Here is a 26,894-nt window from a genome sequence, read left to right as displayed (position 1 = left end):
GCAGAACACTCTGTGACATAAATCACAGCAAGATCCTTTTTGACCTACCTCCTAGAGAAATGGAAATAAAAACAAAAATAAACAAATGGGACCTAATGAAACTTAAAAGCTTTTGCACAGCAAAGGAAACCATAAACAAGACGAAAAGGCAACCCTCAGAATGGGAGAAAATATTTGCAAATGAAGCAACTGACAAAGGATTAATCTCCAAAATTTACAAGCAGCTCATGCAGCTCAGTATCAAAAAGACAAATAACCCAATCCAAAAATGGGCAGAAGACCTAAATAAACATTTCTCCAGAGAAGATATACAGGTTGCCAACAAACATATGAAAGAATGCTCAACATCATTAATCGTTACAGAAATGGAAATCAAAACTACAATGAGATATCATCTTACACCGGTTAGAATGGCTATCATCAAAAAATCTACAAACAGTAAATGCTGGAGAGGGTGTGGAGAAAAGGGAACCCTCTTGCACTGTTGGTGGGAATGTAAATTGATACAGCCACTATGGAGAGCAATATGGAAGTTCCGTAGAAAGCTAAAAATAGAACTACCATATGACCCAGCAATCCCACTACTGGGCATATACCCTGAGAAAACCATAATTGAAAAAGAGTCATGTAACAAAATGTTCATTGCAGCTCTAGTTACTATAGCCAGGACATGGAAGCAGCCCTAGTGTCTATCGACAGATGAATGGATAAAGAAGATGGGGTACATATATACAATGGAATATTACTCGGCCAAAAAGGAAACGAAATTGAGTTATTTGTAGTGAGGTGGATGGACCTAGAGTCTGTCATACCGAGTGACATAAGTCAGAAAGAGAAAAACAAATACTGTATGCTAGTACATATATATGGAATCTAAGGGGGAAAAAAAAAGGTCATGAAGAACCTAGGAGAAAGATGGGAATAAAGACACAGACCTACTAGAGAATGGACTTGAGGATATGGGGAGGAGGAAGGGTAAGCTGTGATGAAGTGAGAGAGTGGCAAGGACATATACACACTACCGAACAGACAAAGGGAGAAATTGACAGGAATACAATAAAGTAGGAGATGTTAACACCCCACTCACATCAGTGGACATATCTTTGAGACAGAAAATCAAGGCAACAGAGATCCTAAATGATATAATACAACAGTTAGACTTAATTGATATTTTCAGGACATTACATCCAAAAAAAGCAAAATACACATTCTTTTCAAGTGCACGTGGAACATTCTCTAGGATTGACCACATACTAGGGCAGAAAACAAACTTCAACAAATTTAAAAGTATAGAAATTGTTTCAAGCATCTTTTCTGACCACAATGGCATAAAACTAGAAATCAACCTCAGAAAAAGAAATGAGAAAAAAATTACATTGAGACTAAATAACCTGCTAGTAAAAGACTAGTGGGTCAACAGTGAAATCAAAGAAGAAATTTAAAAATAAATTGAGGCAAATGACAGTAAAAACACCACCATACAAAATCTATGGGATGCAGAAAAAGCAGTTCTTAGAGGGAAGTTCATAGCGATGCAGGCCTTCTTTAAGAAACAAGAAAAATCTCAAATAACCTAACACACCACCTAAGGGAATTAGAAAAAGAATAACAAACAAAACCTAAAGTCAGCAGAAGGAAGGAGAAAATAAAGATCAGAGAGGAAATAAATAAAACAGAGATTAAAAAATAGAAAAAAAGCAATAAAGCCAAGAGCTTGTTCTTTCAAAGGGTAAACAAAATAGAAAAAACTCTGGCCAGGCTCCCCATGAAGAGAGAAGTCCCAAGGAAACAAAATAAGAAACGAAAGAGGAGAAATCACAATGGATACCACAGAAAGACCAAAAAAAAAAAAAAAAAGAATGCTATGAACAATTGTATGCCAACAAGTTTGACAACCTAGAAGAAATGGACAAATTTCTAGAAACATACAACCCACCAAAACTGAATCAAGAAGAAATGGATAACTTGAACAAATCACTAGAAGTGAAATAGAAAAAACTCCCTACAAGCAGAAGTCCAGGACCAGATGGCTTCACAGGCAAATTCTACCAAACATAAAAAGAAGAACTTATACCAATCCTTCTCAAAGTCTTCCAAAATATCAAAGAGGAAGGAGGACTCCCAAAGACATTCTATGAAGCCATCATCACCCTGATACCAAAACCAAAGACTACCAAAAAAGAAAATTACAGGCCAATATCTTTGACTAATATAGATGCAAAAATTTTCAACAAAATATTAGCAAACTGAATTTAACAACACATAAAAAAGATCATACACCATAACCAACTTGGATTCATCCCAGCGTCACAAGTATGTTTCAACATACACAAATCAATCAGTGTGACATAACACATCAACAAAAGAAAAGACAAAACCCACATGATCATCTCAGTAGTGCAGAACAAGCATTTGATAAAATTCAACATCCATTCATGATAAAAACCCGTACAAAAGTGAGTATAAAGGGAACATATCTCAATATAATAAAAGCTATTTTATAACAAACCCACAGCCAATATAATAATGGTGAAAAGATAAAAGCCTTCCCACTAAAATCTGGAGCAAGATAAAGATGCCCACTCTTACCATTTGTATTCAATATAGTATTGGAAGACCTAGTCACAGCAGTTAGACAAGGAAAAGAAATAAAAGCTATTCAAATTGGTAGGGAAGAGGTAAAATTGTCATTATGCAGATATGATACTATATATAGAAACCCCTAAAGACTCCACACAAAAACTACTGGAACTGATAAACAAATTCAGCAAGGTAGCAGGATACAAGATTAACATACAGAAATCAGTTGCATTTCTTTATACTAACAATGAAATATCAGAAAGGGAATGTAAACAAGCAATCCCCTTTAAAAGCACGTGAAAAAAATAAAATACTTAGGAATAAACCTCACCAGGAAGATGAGAGACATATGCTGAGAACTACAAAACATTAGTAAAGCTAATTGACGATGATTCAAAGAAATGGAAAGATATCCCGTGCTCTTGGATGGGAAGAATTTATATTGTTGAAATGATCATACTACCCAAAGCAATCTACAGATTTGATCCAATCCCTATCAAATTACCAGTGACACATGTATAACTGATTCACTTTGTTATAAAGCAGAAACCAACACACCATTGTAAAGCAATTATACTCCAATAAAGATGTAAAAAAAAATTACAAATATCCTAAAATTTTTTCTGATTAACTTTATGAGAAATTCTAATTATTTTATTTCATTAATATCAAAGGCACAGTATGTGTGATAATAATACTTTGAGATTGGCTAACACTTCCTTTGTAAATGTGGTCAATTTTGGTAAATGTTCTATGTGAGATTGAAAAGAATATATTTTGTATTGGTTAATTTTAGAAATACACACACATACACACACACAGAGTTGACCCTTGAACAACATAGGTTTGAGCTGAACTGTTCCACTTATACAAAGATTTTTTTCAATAGTAAATACTAAAGTACTACACAATCCAAGGTTGACTGAACCTGTGGATGTGGAACCACTGATACTGAAGAACTGCATATATAAAAGGCTAACTATAAACTATAGGCAGATTTTCCACTGTGTGGAGTGTCAGTGCCCCTAACCCCTGAGTTGTTCAAGGTTCAACCGTAACTACCTTTTCTTCAGGTTTAATCTATGGCTTGAAAAAAGTGTGTTAAAGCCTACCACTATATTTGTGACTTTTAAAATATCTTCTAGTAATTCTATCAAATTTTGCTTTATATACTACAGGGTTGTGTCATAGCTTCTGGTGAACTTTTCTCTTTTATCTTCTTATACATTGTCATTAATCCTATATCATCAAATCTATGAGATAGCTGGTATTATAATCCCCATTCAAGTAAAACCAATGAAACTATTTATATATGTATATATACATAAAACTGTATACATATGTATATGTACATAATTTTATGTAACAATATTAGGAGGTGAAATTGGGCTCCAACTCTGGCTGAAGAGGATGACTAGTGTTGAGACTAAGACTGATAATGTTAGAAATTGTATGAGCATACTTCCAGGAAGAAAGAGCTTATAAATGAAAGAATGTGGAAGCAGGAAAAAAAGTAGAAATAAGGAAAATGCGACTGAAGAAATTTATGATGATTGTATCAACTTAAGTGTCACCTTCTAGACACTTAATAGATTACTTTTGAAGTAAAATAAAATAAAAATCTTATAGTTGGGAGGAGACTATTGAAGTGTCCCATAAAAATTGTTATTTTTCCTTTACTTGTACAATTTCAAAGGGATTGAACTTTAGTTATTCTCTCTTTAAATAATGACTCAGAAAATTGAGCCCTACATCTGAACACTGAGAAAAAAATTTTAGAGCAGATTTTTGTTTGAGCTATTTTACCTTCTTTTCCAGATTAAGTTAGAGTATGAAGGAACATTATTTTCTGAGTGGAGTGTGCCGGGAACTTGTTCTATAAAAAATAAAAGGTAAGATTTTTGCTGTGAAACTCAATGTATGCGTAATGATTTAATGTAAATTTCTTTTCATTAATAGATGTGAAAAGAAAGACAAAATCACTTTGAAAATAGGAGAGAAGTAAACTATTGCTATATATTTTTTTATTTTTCTTATTAGCAAAGAATGGAAGTTTTTAGGCTTAAAAAGTAGTAGGGGAAAAAAAAACTAGTAGGGGAATCTCATATGCATCTATAGTTATTTCTCCTTTCCCATTGTTTTTAAATGCTAGATCACCCAAGACAGAACTACGTTGTTCTTCTCCTGGTATTCAGATTATAAAACCAATTGTTACGGGCCCAGTAAGTTGATTTTAATGATAAATTAGTAAATCTTAAATAATTATCCCTGTTACATTTTATTTTGCCTTATTTTTGATGTTTTAACTTAACCTGTTTTAAATAGTTGAGTTGTAACTATAAGAGGTATTTTTAAATTATTGTCAATATATCATTAATTTTTAGATGTATCTCATAGAAAATTATGTTATGAACTGATACAGTAGTTCCCCACTTATCCATGGTTACACCTTCTTTGCTTTCAGTTACCCACAGTCAACTCTGGTCCAAAAAATTTAAATGGGAAATTCCAGAAATAAACAATTCACAAGCTTTAAATTGCAGTTGTTCTGAGTAGCATGATGAATTATCATGCCATCCCACTCCTCCTACCTGGGACATGAATCATTTCTTTGTCTGGCATATCCTACCCATTAGTTACTTAGTACCTGTCCCAGTTATCAGATCTATTTTTGTGATAACACAATGCTTGTGTGAAGGTAACCCTTATTTTACTCAATAATAGCCCCCAAAGTGCAAGAACAGTGATTCTGGCAATTCAGATATGCCAAAGAGAAGCAATTAAGTGTTTCCTTTAAGTGAAAAGGTGAAAGTTTTTGACTAAATAAGGAAAGAAAAAAGATTATATTGATATAATTATTTTACTTTATTATTATTGTTGTTAATCTCTTACTGTGCTTAATTTACAAGTTAAATTTTATCATAGGTATGTATGTACAGTAAAAAACAGTATATATAGGGCTGATTTGGTACTATCTGCAGTTTCAACCATCCACTGGGGGTCTTGGAATATATCCGCCATGGATAAGAGGGGACCACCATATATGATTTTTACATTAGCTTTTTTATTAATAAATATATTAAAGCCCCAGTTACCACCTTAATGATAACAGTACTCCCAGATAAGTGGGTCTCAGATCATATACTCCTATGACAATATCAACAATTAAAGGGCCATTTCTAGCAGATTTATTTGCATTCCACTACATTTTTTTCATTTCAGGAAAGCTATGTGAATGCAAATAAATAAGAGTGATGTTGAATCCTCTCTAGTCAACAATAATAATAATAATAAGGAATTTTTTATTGGAATATAATTGCTTTACAATGTTGTGTTAGTTTCTGCTGTACGACGAAGGGAATCAGCTATATGTATACATATATCCCCTCCTTCTTGGACCTCCCTCCCACCCATCCTACCCAACTAGGTCATCACAGAGCACCGAGCTGAGCTCCCTGTGCTATACAGAAGGTTCCCACTAGCTATCTATTTTACACATGGTAGTTTATATATGTCAATCTAAATCTCCCAGTTCATCCCACCCCCTCTTCTCCCCCGTGTCCACATGTGCATTCTCTACGTCTCCGTCTCTATTCCTCCCCTGCAAATAGGTTCATCTGTACCATTTTTCTAGATTCCACATGTATGCATTAATATATATTTGGTTTTCTCTTTCTGCCTTACTTCACTCTGTATGACAGGCTCTAGGTCCATCCACATCTCTACAAATGACCCAATTTCGTTTCTTTTTATGGCTGAGTAATAGTCCATTATATATATGTACCACATCTTCTTTATCCATTCATCTGTCAATGGACACTTAGGTTGCTTCCACGTCCTGGCTATTGTAAACAGTGCTGCAATGAACATTGTGGTATGGACACTTTTTGAATTATGGTTTTCTCAGGGTATATGCCCAGTAGTGGGATTGCTGGTTCATATGGTAGTTCTATTTTTAGTTTTTTAAGGGACCTCCATACTGTTCTCCATAGTGACTGTATCAATTTACATTCCCACCAACAGTGCAAGAGGGTTCCCTTTTCTCCACACCCTCTCCAGCATTTACTGTTTGTAGATTTTTCGATGATGCACATTGTGACCAGTACCTCATTATATTTTTGATTTGCATTTCTCTAGTAAATAGTGATGTTGAGCATCTTTTCACATGCCTCTTGGCCACCTGTATGTCTTCTTTGGAGAAATGTCTATTTATATCTTCCACCCATTTTTTGATTGGGTTGTTTGTTTTTTTGATATTGAGCTGCATGAGCTGTTTGTATATTTTTGAGATTAATCCTTTATCCATTGCTTCCTTTGCAAATATTTCTCCCATTCTGAGGGCTGTCATTTCATCTTGTTTATGGTTTACTTTGCTGTGCAGGAGCTTTTAAGTTTCATTAGGTCTCATTTGTTTATTTTTGTTTTTATTTTCATTACTCTAGGAGGTGGGTCAAAAAAGATCTTGCTGTGATTTATGTCAAAGAAGGTTTTTGCCTATGTTTTCTTCTAAGAGTTTTATAGTGTCCAGTCTTACATTTAGGTCTTTAATCCATTTTAAGTTCATTTTTGTGTGTGGTGTTAGGGATTGTTCTAATTTCATTCTTTCACATGTAGCTGTCCTGTTTTCCCAACACCACTTATTGAAGAGACTGTCTTTTTTCCATTGTGTATTCTTGCCTCCTTTGTTGTAGCTTATGTGACCACAGGTGCATGGGTTTATCTCTGGGCTTTCTGTTTGTTCCACTGATCTATATTTCTGTTTTTGTACCGGTACCATACTCTTTTGATGACTGTAGCTTTGTAGTAGAGTCTGAAGTCAGGGAGTCTGATTCCTCCCGCTCCATTTTTTACCCTCAAGACTGCTTTGACTATTCAAGGTCTTTTGTGTCTTTATACAAATTTTCATTTTTTTGTTCTATTTCTGTAAAAAATGCCATTGGTAATTTGATAGGGATTGCATTGAATCTGTAGATTGCTTTGGGTAGTATAGTCATTTTCACAATGTTGATTCTTCCAATCCAAGAACATGGTATGTCTCTCCATACGTTCGTGTCATCTTTGATTTCTTTCATCAGTGTTTCATAGTTTTCTGAGTACAGGCCTTTTGCCTCCTTAGGTAGGTTTATTCCTAGGTATTTTATTCTTTTTGTTGCAGTGGTAACTGGGATTGTTTCTTTAATTTCTCTTTCAGATTTTTCATTGTTAGTGTATAGGAATTCAAGAGATTTCTGTACATTAATTTTGTATCCTGCTACTTTACCAGATTCATTGATTAGCTCTAGTAATTTTCTGGTAGCATTTTTAGGATTTTCTATGTATACTATCATGTCATCTGCAAACAGTGACAGTTTTACTTCTTCTTTTACAATTTGGATTCCTTTTATTTCTTTTTCTTCTCTGACTGCCATGGCTAGAACTTCCAAAATTATGTTGAATAATAGTGGTGAGAGTGGGCACCCTTGTCTTTTTCCTGATCTTAGAGGAAATGGTTTTAGTTTTTTACCATTGAGAATGATGTTTGTTGTGGCTTTGTCATATATGGCCTTTTATGTTGAGGTAGGTTCCCTCTATGCCTACTTTCTGGAGAGTTTTTATCATAAATGGTTGTTGAATTTTGTCAAAAGCTTTTCCTGCATCTATTAAGACAATAATTTAATTATTAACTTTAATTTTTTAATTAACTTTAATTATATTATTAGTAATTTAATTCTTTAATTTGTTAATATGGTGTATCACATTGATTGATTTGTGTATATTGAAGAATCCTTGCATCCCTGGGATAAATCCCACTTGATCATGGTGTATGATTTTTTTAATGTGTTGTTGGATCCTGTTTGCTAGTATTTTGTTGAGGACTTTTGCATCCATATTCATCAGTGATATTGGCCTGTAATTTTCTTTTTTTGTGACATCTTTATCTGGTTTTGGTATCGGTGGCCTCATAGAATGAGTTTGGGAGTGTTCCTCCCTCTTCAATCTCTTGGAAGAGTTTCAGAAAGATAGGTGTTAGCTCTTCTCTAAATGTTTGATAGACTTGTCCTGTGAAGCCATCTGGTCCTGTATTTTTGTTTGTTGGAAGATTTTTAATTACAGTTTCAATTTCACTATTTGTGATTGGTCTGTTTATATTTCCTATTTCTTCCTGGTTCGGTCTTGAAAGTTTGTACCTTTCTAAGAATTTGTTCATTTCTTCCAGTTGTCCATTTTCTTCGCATATAGTTGCCTGTAGTAGTCTCTTATGGTCCTTTGTATTTCTGTGCTGTCAGTTATAATTTCTCTTTTTTCATTTTTAATTTTATTGATTTGAATCCTCTCCCTTTTTTCTTGATGAGTCTGGCTAGGTTTATCAATTTTGTTTTCTTCTCAAAGAACCAACTTTTAGTTTTGTTGATCTTTGCTATTGTTTTCTTCATTTCTATTTCATTTATTTCTGCTCTGATCTTTATGATTTCTTTCCTTCTACTAACTTCGGGGTTTTTTTTGTGTGTGTGCTTCTTCTTCTTTCTCTAGTTGCTTTATGTGTAAGGTTAGATTGTTTATTTGAGATTTTTCTTGTTTCCTGAGTTGAGATTGAATTGCTATAAACTTCCCTCTTAGAACTGCTTTTGCTGAATTCCATAGGTTTTGGGTCATTGTGTTTTCACTGTCATTTGTTTCTATGTATTTTTAAATTTCCTCTTTGATTTCTTCAGTGATTTCTTGGTTATTTAGTAACGTAATGTTTAACCTCCATGTGTTTATGTTTTTTACAGTTTTTTACTGTAATTGATTTCTAATCTCATAGAGTTGTGTTTGGAAAGGATGCTTGATATAATTTCAATCGTCATAAATTTACCGAGGCTTGATTTGTGAACTAAGATGTGATCTATCCTGGAGAATGTTCCGTATACACTTGAGACGAAAGTGTATTCTGCTGCTTTGGGGTGGAACGTCCTATAAATATCAATGAAATCTATCTGGTCTATTGTGTCATTTAAAGCTTGTGTTTCCTTATTTATTTTGTTTGGATGATCTGTCCATTGGTGTAAGTGGGGTGTTAAAGTCCCCACTATTATTGTGTTGCTGTTGATTTCCCCTTTTATGGCTGTTAGCATTTGCCTTATGTATTGAGGTGTTCCTGTGATGGGTGCATAAATATTTATAATTGTTATATCTTCTTCTTGGATTGATCCCTTGGTCATTATGTGGTGTCCTTCCCTGTTTCTTGTAACAGTCTTTATTTTAAAGATTATTTTATCTGATATGAGTATTGCCACTCCAGCTTTCTTTCAATTTTCATTTGCATGGAATATCTTTTTCCATCCCCTCACTTTCAGTCTGTATGTGTTCCTAGGTCTGAAGTGGGTCTCTTGTAGACAGCATATACATGGGTCTTGTTTTTGTATCCATTCAGCCATTCTGGGTCTTTTGGTTGGAGCATTTAATCCATTTATATTCAAGGTAATTATCGATATGTATGCTCCTATTACCATATTCTTAATTGTTTTGCATTTGTTTTTGCAGGTCTTTTTCTTCTCTTGTGTTTCCCGCCTAGAGAAGTTTCTTTAGCATTTGTTTTAAAGCTTGTTTGGTGGTGCTGAATTCTCTTAGCTTTTGGTTATCTGTAAAGCTTTTGATTTCTCTGTTGAATGTGAATGAGATCCTTGCTGGGTGGAGTAATCTTGGTTGTAGGTTTTTCCCTTTCATCACTTTAAATGTATCCTGCCACTCCCTTCTGGTCTGCAGACTTTCTGCTGTAAAATCAGCTGATAACTTTATGGGGATTTCCTTGTATGCTATTTGTTGCTTCTCCCTTGCTGCTTTTAATATTTTTTTCTTTGAATTTAATTTTTCTTAGTTTGATTAATATGTGTTGGTGTGTTTCTCCTTGGGTTTATCCTGTATGGACTCTGCAATTCCTGGACTTGGGTGGCTATTTCTTTTCCCATCTTAGGGAAGTTTTTGACTCTAATCTCTTCAGATATTTTCTCAGACCCTTTCTCTTTCTCTTCTTCTTCTAGGACCACTATAATTCGAATATTGGTGCATTTAATGTTGTCCTAGAGGTCCCTGAGACTGTCCTCATTTTTTTTCATTCATTTTCTTTATGCTGCTCTTCAGCAGCTATTTCCACCATTCTATCTTCCAGGTTACTTATCCATTCTTCTGCCTCAGTTATTCTGGTACTGATTCCTTCTAGAGTATTTTTCATTTCAGTTATTGTGTTGTTCATCACTGTTTGTTTGTGCTTTAGTTCTTCTAGGTCCTTGTTACACATTTCTTGTATTTTCTCAATCCATACCTCCATTCTATTTCCAAGATTTTGGATCATCTATACTATCATTACTCTGGATTATTTTTCAGGTAGGTTGCCTATTTGCTCTTCATTTATTTGGTCTTATAGGTTTTTACCTTGCTCCTTCATCTGTAACACATTTTTTTTGTCATCTCGTTCTTTTTGATTTGTGGGGCTGTGTTCCTGTTGTGCTGGTTGTTCGGCCTGAGGCATCCAGCACTGGAGTGTGCAGGCAGTTGGTTGAAGCTGGGTGTTGGTTCTGAGATGAGGACCTCTGGGAGAGTTTACACCAATTAACATTCCTTGGGATCTGAGCTTCTCTGTTACTCCAGTGTTTTGGACTCCACACACCCACCACAGGGGCTCAGGCAAGACCCTGCAAGCTACACAGTGTGGCAAAAAAAAAAAAAAAAAAAAAAGCGACAAACAAAAAAGAGCAGAACAATAACAATAAAGAAAAAATAAAATAAAATTAGAAAAATTAAAAATACAGTAGAAAAAATAAAAATGAAATCACCACAACAAAACCAAACAGAACCACAACAGCAAAAATATATTTACATAAAATTTTAAAAATGAAAAAATAAAATAAAAAATAAGATTAAAAGGTAAGAATTTTTTTTAAAAAGGCTGGAGGAGGCCTGGGGGCTGTGGGGCTCAGGCCCAGGACCTGCGCGGCCAGGAAAGGCCTTAGCGGGCCGTAGGGCTTAGACCTTGGACCTGTGCAGCCAGAAAAGCCCTTAGTTGAGGGGTGGGGGTTAGGTCCAGGACCCGTGTGGCTGGAAGAGGCCTCAGCGGGGGCACTTAGGCCCAGGATCTGACCGGCCAGAGGGTGCCAGGGAGGGATTCAGGCCCAGAACCCCAGGAGGCTTGCTGGGGCGCAAGTGGCAGGGGAGATGCTGGCCATGTTCCCCTCTGATCCCCCAATCCCCAGAAGGTCCCTCTCCATCCCAATCAATCCCCACGCCATGAGTGGACCCCTCTGAGTGTAGGAACCTCTCCCCTCCCCCAGCCTCCCTCAGGGGTGCCAGTCCCATCCTACCTCCAACTTTTCTTCCCCCCTCTCCTTCCTTCCTGTGTCCTACCTGGTGGCATGGGGATTCCTCCTGTCCCCTTTGGTGTCTGAGGTCCTCCACCAGCACCTAGTGGATGTGTCCTCCTACTCCGCCATCTTCACTCCGCCCCTAACAATAAGGAATTTTAAAGCAATGGCACTGTACTAGTTCATAACAAAGTACTGGCCACACACCTTATAGTTGATGTTCCCACATAAGTGTATCTAAAGCCATTGCTGTGTAGAGACTTCATGTGACAAGTCCTGCCTTTACTCTGGGGCTTGTGCCTTCTTTTTACTTTTTTTTTTCCCCATGAGTAAAGTGTTTCTCTAAGTTCTGTTGCTTTCCTTTTACTTAGTAACCTGTAGTTTCAGGAAACAGGTGTGACAAGTCCTGCCTTTACTCTGGGGCTTGTGCCTTCTTTTTACTTTTTTTTTTTCCCCATGAGTAAAGTGTTTCTCTAAGTTCTGTTGCTTTCCTTTTACTTAGTAACCTGTAGTTTCAGGAAACAGGTAGACAGGGTGAAGTGGGAGAGGCCAGATGTATATAGTAATTCACATTTCAATCCCTGTAGATTGAAAAATATTTGAATTTGGCTTTTTGAGTTTGTGTGTTTCCCAGTTTCATGAACACAATTCCTGAGGAAGTAAAGGATTTCTCTCCCTTTTGTTATGTGTTGGAAGTCCACATAAATGTGTAATGTTATATAAAAAATATGTACACACTAATACATGTATATATAGGAATATATTTGTCATTTATATATAGTGCTATCAGACCTTACAGCCTTTAAGGAGGTATGTGTGACTTTTGAAATGCACTCAAAAGGCCTCAGTTATAACAACCAAAGAATGTCTCCAAGCATTGCCAAACATTTCTTTGTAAGCAATTTCATCTCTTGTTGAGAACAATTAAACAAGAAAATTAATTGAGTTGTGTTTCATTGAGGAAGACTTTCGAGGAAAATTCACTGTTTTCCTTTGTACAGTTGCAGAGAACATTTCTGTGTCCAGATATTGGTGGTGGGGGGGGTTCAACATTGACCAATTCTCCTATATTAGCTGGGGGTACTACCATTCAAAGTTCCAACAATATCTACCTGGAGTTAATGTCACATCCCACAAGTTAAGGGCTCAGTCCCACAAGACTGCACCCACTTCAGTTGCCAATTGCTGACTGACTGGTGATAAATCCAGGTTCCCATAACTTTCTCCTCAATTTCAGTAATTTGCTAAACAACTCACAGAACTCAGGGAAACACATTTACTGGTTAAAATAAAGAATATGGTAAAAGGATCCAGATGAACAACAAGGTCAAGGAGTACATAGGGCAAGATCCAGAAGGGTTCTGAGTACAGGAACTTCTGTCATTGTGCAGTTGGGTAAATCACCTGCTGGCATGTGGATGTGTCCACCAACCTGGAAGCTCTCTTACTCTCATACTTTAAGGATTTTTATGGAGACTTCATCAAGTAGGCATGATTGATTATTGACTCATTTTCCAGCCCTTCTCCACTCTCCAGATAATGGGGGGAGGCTGAGCTGAGAATGGGAGGCTGAGCTGAGAATGGGAGGCTGAGCTGAAAGCTCCAAGCTTTTAACCATGGGTTAGTTTTTCTGGTGATCAGTTCCCAGCCAGGAGCCCACTGAGTTAACTCATTAGAACAAAAGGAATTTAGGGGCTCTGTGCCAGACGTTCCTATTACTCAGGAAATTAAAAAGTGTTAGGAGCTAGGTGTCAGGAACCAGGTCAAAGACCAGATATTAGGAACTGGGGGTAAAATATACAGAAAAGATGTATATATATAATTTCACAAAGACAAATATAATAGAAGCAATCAGTCATCTAAATTTATCATAGTTTCTTTGGCATTTTCTTTTAGGATTTAGAAGAAGAACGCTATTTATCTGTGGACAGTTCTCATACTTGCTTTCTGTGGTATTATAAGGTTATGTAAGTAATGCAGAAGAAAGGTAATTAATACGTTTTAAGAGTATTTAGCTTTAGGTAACCACAAATTGATTATCTGCATTATAGTTTCCATATAAGCTTTTATTCACCAATCAAGATATCCTCAAATGTACCCAACTAATGCCCAACTAATAGTGAAGAACAAACAGTAAATATAACAATAGCAACCACTATTTGAACAAATACTGCTTCTACATGGTCATACTTTATGTAAATTAGCTATGTCAGTTTTCATAATTACCAGTTAAATGTAAGTATTACTATCTTTATTATAAATGAGGAAATGTAAGTTTGGATAGGTTAAATAATTTTGAAAACATATGCAGCTACTAAAAGATAGCATTGGAGGGCTTCTCTGGTGGCACAGTGGTTGAGAATCTGCCTGCCAGTGCAGGGGACACGGGTTCGAGCCCTGGTCTGGGAAGATCCCACATACCGCGGAGCAGCTAGCCCCCTGAGCCATAATTACTGAGCCTGCGCATCTGGAGCCTGTGCTCCGCAACAAGAGAGGCCGCGATAGTGAGAGGCCCGCGCACCGCTATGAGGAGTGGCCCCCACTTGCCGCAACTGGAGAAAGCCCTCGCACAGAAACGAAGAGCCAACACAGCCATAAATAAATAAATTAAAAAAAAAAAAAAAAGATAGCATTGGAAATTGACTCTGGTTTTTCAGATTACAGGCTTCTTTGGTTTCCATTGTATACATTATATTCCAAAAGTACTCTCGTTTTCTTAGATAGCTCTTCAAACTCTTTTTAACATGATGGTGAATGAATATAACTAAGAAGAAAAAACTGGTACAAGAAAAAATAGTTAATCGCATTATAAAATCAGTAAGTAAAATGCATCAATGAGTTGGAGTTTTGTTTTGTTTTGTTTTGTTTTTGGTATCATAGTCCAAGCATATCCTAAATACTGTGTAGGATAAAAAGAACTGTCTTATGTGGTCCCTGCTCTCCAGATGACTATAATGTACCTAATTCTTTTTATGTACTTAATATCCCTTCCTTTGAGGGAACCATCCCTCCCCTATTCTGTGGTGAAATTATTAATTTCATGTGATTTATGTGATACTACCTCCACAACCCCACATTTCATTGGCCACAGCAATTAGGTGAGGATGGCCATATGACCCAAACAGAACCTATCAGAATACTTGTGTCTTCAGTAAAGCATAATTGTTGCCGATAATTTCACTGTCCTGGTTTACATGGTCCCTTTAAGTCAGATGGCTCTGTAGTTTATGTGTAACCTTTGAATTGAAAGTCCTGATAGCTAGATTTCAGCAAGCCCCACCAGGAGTACACATTTACCCATTCTTCTCTGAATTACTGCCACTCTCCCAGAGCCTTACCAAGAAGCAAGGTTATGTAAGTAATGCAAAAGAAAAGTAATTAATGTGTTTTAAGAGTATTTAGCTTTAGTTAACCACAAATGGATTAGCTGATATATTTGTCTATACTTGAACAGATGCTGCATTATCTGTATTACTATAACTTTATTTTTTAAATCTTGAGAAGTGATAGTACAAATACCCACCCCACCCTGACCCCAACTCTTGTCCTCCTTCAGGAATTTCTTAGCTATATCATGGACCTATTTTTTCTTCCTATAAATTTTTGGAATTGGTTTGTCAAATTCTACAAAAAACTTAGCTGGGATTTTTATAATTTGTCTAAATATTTTAATCAATTTGGGGTGTCTTTCTACTCCTGAATAATATATAACTCTCCATTTACTTAGGTCTTTTTACATGTCTGCCAATAAGATTTTGTAATTTTTAATAAAGTTTCCAGGACATTTTTATTAGACTTATTCCTAGGTACTCTTTTTTTTTTTTGCTATTATAAATAGTCAAAATTTTTAAATTACAATTTCTAACCAGTTATTCCTGTTGTATAGAATACAATTTACTTTTGAATGTCGATTTTTGCATTCAGCAACATTGCTAAACTCTTATATTGTGATAATTTATTTATATATTCTCTTGGAATTAAAAAAAATCAGATTACTTGCAAATAATGATGATTTTGTTTTTCTTTCTGATAAGTATGGCTTCCATTCCTTTTATTCTTACTGTATGTCTAGAACATCAAATACAATGTTTCTTAGAAGGGTGATAGCAGGTCTCCTTATTTTATTCCTGATCTTAAAAGGAAGACTGTCATCATTTCACTATTTGTATAATATTTGTTACAGGTTATGAGTTAAACTTTACCTGGTTAAGGAAGTTCCCTTTTATTCCAAGGTGGCTGTGGATTTTTTTATGAATTGGTGCTGAAATTTATTCAAAGTTTTTTCTCTTCCACATAAAAGTTCATATGGTTTTTCTCTTTTACTATGTTAATCTGATGGATAATAGTTATTAATATATCCATATTAAACTAACCTTGTGTTTCTGGAATAAGCCAACTTGGTCTTGATGAATTAACTTTCATATACATTGATAGATTCCATTTGCTAATATTATTTAATTTTTTGTGTGTGCGAATATACATGAGTGAGATTGGCCTGTGGTTTTACTCCCCTTGTACTATCCTTTTCCTCTTTTGATATCAAGGCTATGCTAGACTCATCATGTAAGTTAGGATGAGTTGTTCTTTTCTGTTCTCTGAGAGATTTTGTATAAGATTGGAAATATATGTTCCTTGAATATTTGATGGAAACTTGCATAGAAATCTAGCTGGACCTGGAGTTTTTGAGTGTGGGGGGGGGAAATTTTATAACTATTAACTCAATTTCTTTAATGGTTAAAATCCTATTTTGGAATTCTAATTCTTATAAAATCCATTTTTGTAGTATTTTATTTCCAGGAATTCATCCATGTCTTCAGTTAGCAATTTTCGTATCAATTTTAATGTCATAAAGTGGTCCATAATATCGTCTTATATTTGTTTAATCTCTGAAGTAATTGTAGGTATGCCTCTCTTTTATCATTTCTAATATTTTTATTTGTGCCTTCCTTCTATTTCCTTGTTCTTCTTCCTAGAGATATTTCTATTTTATTAGTCTTTTCAAAGAACCATCTTTTGGCTTTATTGAGCTTTTGTATTGCTGTCTATTTTATCTCAATTTGTTTTTTACATTATTTCTTTTTTTGAGTTTGTTTTTCTAAAATTTTTGAATTAGTTATTTAGCCTACTAGGCTTAAAACTTCCTTTTTTGTCGAATGTATGTGTTTAAGGAAATAAAATTTCTTCTAAGTACCTCTATAACTGCATCAACAAATAGTGGAATATCCCATAATTGTAATTTTTCATTATTGCTCATAAATAATTGTCTAGTAACTGCTACAATTTGTTTGAGCAATGAGTTGTTTAGAAATGCATTTTTAAATTTACAGACATGAGCCTTTTAAATTATTGTTTTGTTATTGAATTCTAACCTAATTGTATTGTGATCACAAAAGTGTTAGAATCAAATCTTTGGCTTAGCATGTAGTCAAATTTTATAAATGTCTTGTGTGTACCTAAAAAAAATATATTTTCCTATTGTTGGATGAAGTATGCTATTTATGTCCAGTAGATCAGGTGTGTTAAGTGTACTGTTCAAAGTCTTGTGTACTTATTTGACTCATTGTTGACTTGATATTGGCTAAAATTTCCCACTATAATGGTAGATACGTCACTTTTCCTTGTAGGTATGTAAATTTTTGCTTTTTATTTTGAGTTTATCTTTTAGGTGCATATAACTTTAGAATTATTAAGATTTTTTGAAGAATTGAGACTTTGTAGTGACCTTGTTTCTCACTTGTAATGCTTTTCAACTTATGTTCTGTCTTATATTAATATGTTCATGTATCTTTAACCTTTGATTTTCAAGGCCTTAGAATTATTTTTCATTGACTTCTGGCTTCTGCTATTGCAGTTGAGAAGTCTGCTCTCTGTCTAATGGTTTTTCCTTCTCTAGGTAATCATTATTTTCTCTGTAGCTGTTTTAAGAAGTTCAACCTTACCTATTGAGCTATACAACCTTTGCTATTGTAAGTTTCTTTATATTTATCCTACTTTTGATTTATTATAGTTCCTGAATCTGAAGATTAAAACCTTTCATCAATTCTGAAAATTCAGTTACTATCTTTTCAAATCCTGGTTTTCTCTCATTCTCTTTCTTCTTTCTTTTTAAATTTCCATAATAGAAACATGCCACCATTTCATTCTGTCCTTCCTGATGCTTCAAATCTTTTCATATTTCCTACCTTTTTATTTCCCATGACTCATTCTAGACTATTTTTTCAAATGTTTCTTTCAGTTTTCTAGTTCTCTCATCATCTGTGTTTAAAATTTTTAATTACTAAAATCCTACTATCTAGAGGAAAGTACCATTGTATACTATATTCTACCATTTCTGCATTATTGCATCCATAACTGGCTGTGTAATCTGTTGGGTGCAGTACAAAATGAATATGGAGGGCCTCTAGTTCAAAAGCCAAGGGAAAAATACCGTTAAAAGTATTAAATATAGGGGCTTCCCTGGTGGCGCAGTGGTTGAGGGTCCGCCTGCCAATGCAGGGGACACGGGTTTGTGCCCCTGTCCGGGAGGATCCCACATGCCGTGGAGCGGCTGGGCCCGTGAGCCATGGCCGCGGAGCCTGCACGTCCGGAGCCTATGCTCTGCAACGGGAGAGGCCACAACAGTGAGAGGCCCGCATACCGCAAAAAAAAAAAAAAAAAGAAAAAAAAGTATTAAATATAAAGCTTTTCCTTTCTTCTGTGGTTACTCTCTACCCATGATGGCACTTTTTATTTGGAATATAATGCCATGCTCCCTTGGACATGAGAATACTCTTGGGTCAAGTACAAACTCATATAGTCACCAGGTTTAGCACATGTGCAGCCCATTAGCTGCTCAATTTTCCCTCTCAACAGTCATTGGACTGACATATAATACTTCAGCCAGGAGTGGGGTCTGAAGAAGTCAAACCAGACATCTTCCCTTACAGTGGACCTACCACCTCAACCCATAGCTGATAGGCAACCCCCAAGGATATTGCAACCTCTGCACTGTGACACCCTTGGTACCTGGATTGGGGGTGGGTAAGAAGCTCATCCCTGCCTAGATGAGACCTCCATCAGCCACACCATAATTTTGCTAGCTGGGGTTTGGGGAGGACAATTGCTGGCATGCCTTACTTCAAGATGTCACAGGACTTAAACACCCTATGCTGACCCTCCTCATACCTGAGCCCAGAACTAGTTTTCAGGACAAGGAGTGAGAAGGAAAGGCCAGGCAGGACCCAAGGTGCCAGGGCATAATGAGTGGGTGGCCAAGAGCCTGTCCCATGGGGAAGATAAGTAATAGGAGACAGTACTGCATGAGCCAAACCTCCAAGTGCATGCTTCATTTTCCTATCATACTTCACATACAAACCACAAGTTCAAAGATACATTTATTAAGAATTTCAAGACAGAGACTGCAAAGTATTAAACCTCAAGTACAAGGCTCTGCTGAGCATTGCCTCTCTTCCCTGGGCTTTCCTAACCTATTGACTCTGCCCACAAAGCAGAATTCTGACCCGAGGGAAGAGAATTCATGGATCAGGTACTGTATTAGCATCTAAACTCTCTTGCTTTATTCTCTCTCCCCTAGGGTTAGAATACAGAAAAGGAAGGGAGAAGAATCCAAGGGGTCATGCTCAAATTACCATCTTTTTCAAATTCACTGTAACAATGTTCTGCTTCATCAGTCTATCCCAGTACTCTCTGCCTACTATCTGTTTATCCACTTAAACTGCTTTGGCAACGTTACTGAAAGTTTAATGGGATTTTTTTAGTCCTTTTACTGTTTGATTTCTGTACCACATTTAATGCTGGGTATCACTTATTTCTTCTTAAAACTCTCTCATTCCTTCACTAACCTAATACCAGTATCTTCTCTGTCTTTCTTTTTATTATACATTATTGTTAACTATAGTCACCATGCTGTACATTAGATCCCCAGAACTTATTCATCTGCTTCCTTTGCTGTGCAGAAACATTTTAGTTTAATGTATTCTCACTTTCTGATTTTTACTTTTGTTGCTCGTGCTTTTGATGTCATATCCAAAAACTCATTACTAAGCCTGATATCAAAGAGATTCTTCCCTATGTTTTCTTCTAGGAGTTTCACAGTTTCGGTATAATATTTAAGTTCTCAGTCCACTTTGAGTTGATTTTTTAAAAAATTTGTTTATTTTTGGCTGTGTTGGGTCTTTGTTGCTGTGTGTGGGCTTTCTTTAGTTGTGGCGAGTGGGGGCTACTCTGTTGTGGTGTGTGGGCTTCTCATTGCCGTGGCTTCTCTTGTTGTGGAGCATGGGCTCTAGGTGTGTGGGCTTCAGTAGTTGTGTCTCGTGGGCTCTAGAGCGCAGGCTCAGTAGTTGTGACGCATGGGCTTAGTTGCTCCACGGCATGTGGGATCTTCCCAGACCAGGGCTCGAACCCTTGTTCCCTGCATTGGCAGGCAGATTCTTAACGACTCTGCTACCAGGGAAGTCCTTGAGTTGATCTTTTGAGTGGTATAAGGTAAGGGTCCAGTTTCATTGTTTTGCATATGGATATCCAATTTTTCCAACACTATCTCTTCAAGATTATTCTTTGCCCATATCCTGTTCTTGGTGCCCTTGTCAAACATTAGTTGACCATATTTGTGAGGGTTTAATTCTGGGCCCTTATTCTGTTCCATTGCCCCATGTATCTATTTTAATGCCAGTACCATACCGTTTTGATTACTATAGATTTGTATTGTACTTTGAAATCAGGAAATGTGATGCCTCTGACTTTGTTCTTTCTCAAGATTGCTTTGATTCTTTGGGGTCTTTGGGGTTCCATATGTATTTCAGAATTGTTTCTTCTATTCCTGTGAAAATTCCATTGGATATTTGATATGAATTTCATTGACTCTATACAAGGTTTTGGGTAGTATGAACATTTTAACAATATTAACTCTTCCAATCCATGAACATGGGATATTTTTCCATTTATTTAAGTGTTCCTCAGTTTCTTTCATCAATGTCTTATAATTTTTGGAATATAGATCTTTCACTTCCATGGTTAAATTTATTCCTGTGTATTTTATTATTTGTGTTGCTATTGTTGCTTTATTTCTTTTTCAGATAGTTTATCATTAGTATATAGAAATGCAACTGATTTCTGCATGTTGATTTTGTATGCTGCAACTTTCCTGAATTTACTGATTAGTTCTAAAAATTTTGGGGTGGACTCTAGGATTTTCTATATACAAGATTATATCATCAACAAACAGAGACAGTTTTACTTCTTTCTTTCCAATTCAGGTGTTTAGTTTTCTTTTTCTTGCCTGATTGCTTTCTCTAGGACTTCAGTTATTATGTTGAATAGAAATGGTGAGAATGAGTGCCCTTGTCTTGTTCCTGACCTTAAAGGAAAAGCTTTCAACCTTTCATGACTGAGTAGATGTTAGCTGTGGTGTGTCATATCTTGCCTTTATTATGATGAAGTATGTTCCTTCTATATCCAATTTGTTGAGGGTTTTTATCAATCAAGGATAATGTATTTTGTCGAATGCTTTTTCTGCATGTATTGAGAAGATCAAATGATTTTTATCTTTCAGTCTATTAATGTGGTTATCACATTGATTTATTTTCATATATTGCATTCCAGGGACAAATCTCACTTGATCATCGTGTATGATCCTTTTAATATGCTGTTGAATTTGGTTTGCTAGTATGTCACTGAGAATTTTTGGATCTGTATTCATCAGGGATGTTGGCCTGTAGTTTTCTTTTCTTGTAGTGCCTTTATCTGGTTTTGATATTGGAGTAATGTTGCACTTGCAAAAAGAGTTTTGAAATACCCATTCCTCTTCAGTTTTTTGGAAGAGTTTGGAAAGAATTGGTATCAATTCTTCTTTAAATGCTTGGTAGAATTCACCGATTAAGCCATCAAATACTGGGCTTTTTCTTTGTTGGGAGATTTTTGCTTACTGATTCAAGCTCCTGACTCATAATTGGTTTGTCTGATACTCTGCTTCTTGATTTATTCTTAGTAGGTCATATATTTTTAGGAATTTATCCATTTCTACTAGATCGTCCAATATTTTGGCCTATAATTGTTCATAGTAGTCTTTTATGATTTTAAAAAAAATTTCTGTAGAATTGGCAGTGATTTTCTCATTTTCATTTCTGATTTCAGTAATTTGAGTCTTCTTTCTTTTTTCATAGGTAGTCTAGCTAAAGTTTTGCCAATTTTGTTTATCTTTTTAAAAAATTCTTAGTTTTATTCTTTTTTCTTTTTTTGGGCTCATTTATTTCTGTTCTATTTCACTGTTATTTCCTCTCCTTTGCTAACTTTGAATTTAGTTTCTTTCTTTTTTTTCTATTTTCTTCAGGTATAAAGTTATATTGTTTATTTGAGGTCTTTCTTTTTTCTGAGTGTGGGCATTTATCACTATAAATATCCCTTCTTGACTTGAACTTTTATTGCTCCATCCCATAAGTTTTGTTATGTTGTGTTTTTATTTTCATTGTTTTAAGATATTTTTTGATTTTCCTTTTTTATTTCATCTTTGACCCATTGGTTGTTCAGAAGTGTGTTGTTTAATTTACACATATTTGTGAATTTTCTAGTATTCCCTCTGTTATTGACCTAGTTTAATACCATGGTATGAAAAGATGAAGAAAAATCAGAAAAGATACTTGGTATGATTTCAATCTTTTAAAATTTGCTAAGACTTGTTTTTACCTCACATTTGATCTATCCTGAAGAATGTTCCATGTGTGCTTGAGAAGACTGTGCATTCTGCTGTTGGATGGAATGTTCTTTAGGCCCATTTGGTGTAAAGTATAGTTCAAGTACAACATTCCTTTATTGATTTTCTGTCTAGATGATCTATCCATTGTTGAAAATGGAATCCTCTACTATTATTATATTGTTGTGTATTTCTCCTTTTAGATCTGTTAGTTTTTGCTTAATATATTAGGTGCTCTGATGTTGGGTGCATATATATTTACAATTGTTATTTCCTCTTGAATAATTGGTTTTATTATATATTGAATTTCTTTGTCTCTTGTTACACTTTTTTACTTAAAATCTATTTTTCCTGATATAAGTATAGCTATCCCTGCTCTTTTTTTGGTTTTCATTTACCTGGAATATGTTTTACCATCCCTTCACTTTGAGCCTGTATATGTCCTTGAAGCTGAGGTGAGTCTTTTATAGGCAGCATATAGTTGGGTCTTGTTTTTTTTATCCACGCAGCCACTGTATGCCTTTTGATTGGAGAATTTAATCCATTTACATTTAAAGTAATTTTTTTAAGATAAGGACTTGTTAATGCTGCTTTATTAATTATGTTCTGGCTGTTTTGTATCCCTTTGTTCCTTTCTTCCTCTCTTGCTGTTCTTTTGTGAATTGATGATTTTCCATAGTGGTATTCTTTTACTCCCTTCTATTCATCTTGTATGTATCTACTATAACTGGTGTGTGTGTGGTTGAAACATCTTATAGATATAACAGATTGTCTTTTCTTTTTCTATTGAAATATAGTTGATACACAATATTGTGTTAGTTTCAGGTGTACAACAAAATGATTTAGTTTTGTGTACATATATTTTTTTCAGATTATTTTCCATTATAGGTTATTAGTAGATTTTGAATATAGTTCCCTGTGCTATACAGTAAATCCTTGTTGCTTATCTATTTTTTGTATAGTAGTTTGTATACATTAATCCCATACTCCTAGTTTATACCTGCTTCCCATTCCCCTTTGGTAACCATAAGTTTATTTTCTATGTCTGTGAGTTAGTTTCTGTTTTGTATATAGGTTCACTTTATTGTTTTATAGATTCCACATATAAGTGGAATATAATATTTGTCTTTCTCTGACTTACTTCACTAAGTGTAATATTCTCTAGGTGCATCCATTATTGCTGCAAATGGCAATAATTCATTCTTTTTATGGCTGAGTGATATTCCATTGTATATATGTACCACATCTTCTTTATCCATTCCTCTGTTGGTGGACATTCAGGTTGCTTCCATGTATTGGCTATTGTAAATAGTGCTGCTATGAACATTGGGGTGCATGTATCAAATTAGAGTTTTTGTCTTTTCTGGATATATACCCAGGAGTGGGATAGCTGGATCATATGGTAGCTCTGTTTTTGGTTTTTCAAGGAACTTCTATATTGTTTTCCATAGTGGCTGCACCAATTTGTATTCCCACCAACAATTTAGAAGGGTTACCTTTCCTCCACACCCTCTCCAGAATTTATTAACTGTAGGCTTTTGATGATAGCCATTCTGACCAGCATAAGGTGATACTTCATTGTGGTTTTGATTTGCATTTCTCTTAATAATTAGCAGCATTCAGCCTCTTTTATGTGCCTGTTGGCCATCTCTATGTCTTCTTTGGAGAAATGTCTATTTAGAGGTCTTTTGCCCAATTTTTGATTGGGTTGTTTGTTTTTATTATATTGAGTTGTATGAACCACTTGTATATTTTGGATATTAACCCTTTCTCAGTTGCATCATTTGCATATATTTCTCCCTTTCCATAGGTTGTCTTTTCATTTTGTTGATGGTTTCCTTTGCTGCGCAATAGCTTTTAAGTTTAATTGGGTCCCATTTGTTTATTTTTGCTTTTATTTCTTTTGCCTTGGGGGACTGATCTAAGAAAACATTGGTACAATTTATGTCAGAGAATGTTCTGCCTATGTTCTCTTCTAGGAGTTTTATCATGTACTATTTTATATTTAGGTCTTTAAACCATTCTCAGGTATTTTTTGTTAGTATGGTGTGAGGGAGTGTTCTAATTTCATTGATTTACATGTAGCTGTCCAGCTTTCCCAATACCACTTGTTGAAGAAACTGCCTTTTCACCATTATATATTCTTGCCTCCTTTGTTACAGATTATTTGACCATAGGTGTGTGGGTTTGTTTCTGAGATCTCTGTTCTGATCCATTGATCTACACATCCGTTTTTGTGTCAATACCACATGTTTTGATTATGTAGCTTTGTAGGATAGTCTGAAGTCTGAGGGTTATGCCTCCAGCTTTGTTCTTTTTCCTCAGGATTACTTTGGCAATTCTGGGTCTTTTGTAGTTCCATATAAACTTTAGGATTATTTGTTCTAGTTCTGTGAAAAAATGTCATGGGTATTTTGATAAGGATTGCACTAAATCTGTAGATTGCTTTGGGTAGTATGGCCATTTTAACAATATTAACTCTTCCCATTCAAGAGCATGGGCTATCTTTCCATTTCTTTAAATTATCTCCAATTTACTTTATCAGTGTTTTGTTTTTTTTTTTTTTTTGCGGTACGCAGGCCTCTCACTGTTGTGGCCTCTCCTGTTGCAGAGCACAGGCTCTGGATGCACAGGCTCAGCGGCCATGGCTCACGGGCCTAGCCGCTCCACGGCATGTGGGATCTTCCCCGACCGGGGCACGAACCCGTGTCCCCTGCATCGGCAGGCGGACTGTCAACCACTGCGCCACCAGGGAAGCCCTATCAGTGTTTTATAGTTTTCAATTTATAGATTTTTCACCTCCTTTGTTAAGTTTGTTCCTATTTTTTTGAATGAAATTTTTCAACAGGATTGTTTTTTTTACTTTCTCTTTCTGATATTTCATTGTTAGTATAAAAATGCAACAGATTTCTATATATTAATCTTTTATCCGGCTACCTTGCTGAATTCATTTATTAGTTCTAATAGTTTTTGTGTGGAGACTTTAGGGTTCTCTATATAGAGTATCATGTCATCTACAGATAGTGACAGTTTTACTTCTTCCCTTCCAATTTGGATATCTTTTATTTATGTCTCTTTTCTGATTGCTGTGGGTAGGACATCCAATACTATGTTGAAGAGAAATGGTGAATGTGGGGATCCTTGTCTTGTTGCAGATTTTAGTGGGAAAGGTTTCAGCTTTTCAGCATTGAGCATTATGTTGGCTGTGGGTTTGTCATAAATGGCTTTTATTATATTGAGATATGTTCTACATATACCCACTTTGGTGAGAGTTTTTATCTTGAATGGATGTTGAATTTTGTCAAATGCTTTCTCTGTGTCTGTTGAGATGATCATGTGGTTTTTGTCTTTACTTTTCTAAATGAGGTGGCTGTGTTGCTGCCTGGGAGCAGGGCTGCCAGATTTGGTGCTAAGCTGTGGTGTGGAGTGGATGGAACCAGGGCACTCTGACTGGCTCCTTGCCATATACTCCTGTCCAGGGCCTGTCCACCCAAGATTTAGAGCCTAGCCCCACGTTCTTGTGGTGCAGCCCTGTGTGCACATTGACAGTGTCTGCTACATCTGGACTCACCACCACTGTGTATACATGCTGATAATGGGCTCTGAGGCCCCCCCTAGTCATACCCCATGTTCTTCAGTTGTCTCTGCTTAGCTAGAGTCCTCTTCCAGGGCCTGTCTGCCCAAGATTCAGTGCTTGTCCACTCTGTATTCTTGTGACGTCACCTAGTGTGCCCACTGATATCTGCCAGGTTTGATCTGCTGCTCCCATGTGTGCGCTGACAGTGATCTCTGCAGTTCTGCCCAGATCATACCCAAGGCTTCCCATCTGTCTCTGCATAGGTAGAATGAATCTTTGCTAGAGTTTGCACCAGGCAGTGGTGTACAGAGAGCAGGGCAAGGGTGTTTGCCCCTTCAGGCTGGGAAGTGCAGCAAGGCAGCAGCCACCAGTGCAAGTCTCTCCTCCTTGATTGTTAGCAAGCCAGCATGTGTGCACTCCTTGCGAGCAGAGTCTAGGCTTCTCCAGTCCTTCTGTCTGTCTCAGTGGATTTCCCAGCAGGTAAGTGGGCTCCCTAGGACAGCCAGTGAGGACCTTCTCTTCCTTACAGATACCTTCCATGGGTGCCGGTCCTGACCTGATGTGCTTTTTTTTTTCTGTCCTACCCAGTTATGTGGAGATCTTTCTTGCAGTTTTGGTTGTGAGGAGATCTTCCGCCAGTTTTCAGTTAGTTTTCTGTGAGACTTGTTCCACATGTAGATGTATTTTTGATGTGTTTGTGAGGGAAGGTGAGCTCCACATCCTCGTACTCTGT

The 26,894-nt window shown here is 36.0% G+C and overlaps 1 protein-coding gene across 1 annotated transcript in view; it reads left to right on the top strand.

Moving 5' to 3' along the window:
• The window catches only part of CATSPERE (catsper channel auxiliary subunit epsilon), a 249,588-nt gene that overhangs the window by 17,230 nt on the left and 205,464 nt on the right, over positions 1–26,894 (top strand). The window contains exons 3-5 of the mRNA XM_022579421.2: positions 4,399–4,472; positions 4,733–4,802; positions 13,794–13,864. Coding sequence (XP_022435129.2) covers positions 4,399–4,472; positions 4,733–4,802; positions 13,794–13,864 — 215 coding nt within the window. The remainder of the gene's footprint in view (positions 1–4,398; positions 4,473–4,732; positions 4,803–13,793; positions 13,865–26,894) is intronic.

The sequence above is a fragment of the Delphinapterus leucas genome, chromosome 1 (assembly GCF_059928025.1).
Source record: "Delphinapterus leucas isolate spDelLeu-1000000601 "Yukka" chromosome 1, BTC_Dleu_Yukka2, whole genome shotgun sequence".
In the NCBI taxonomy this organism is placed as follows: Eukaryota; Metazoa; Chordata; class Mammalia; order Artiodactyla; family Monodontidae; genus Delphinapterus; species Delphinapterus leucas.
The sequence above is the reverse complement of the archived record's forward strand: the minus strand, read 5'-3'. Positions and strand labels throughout refer to the sequence as shown.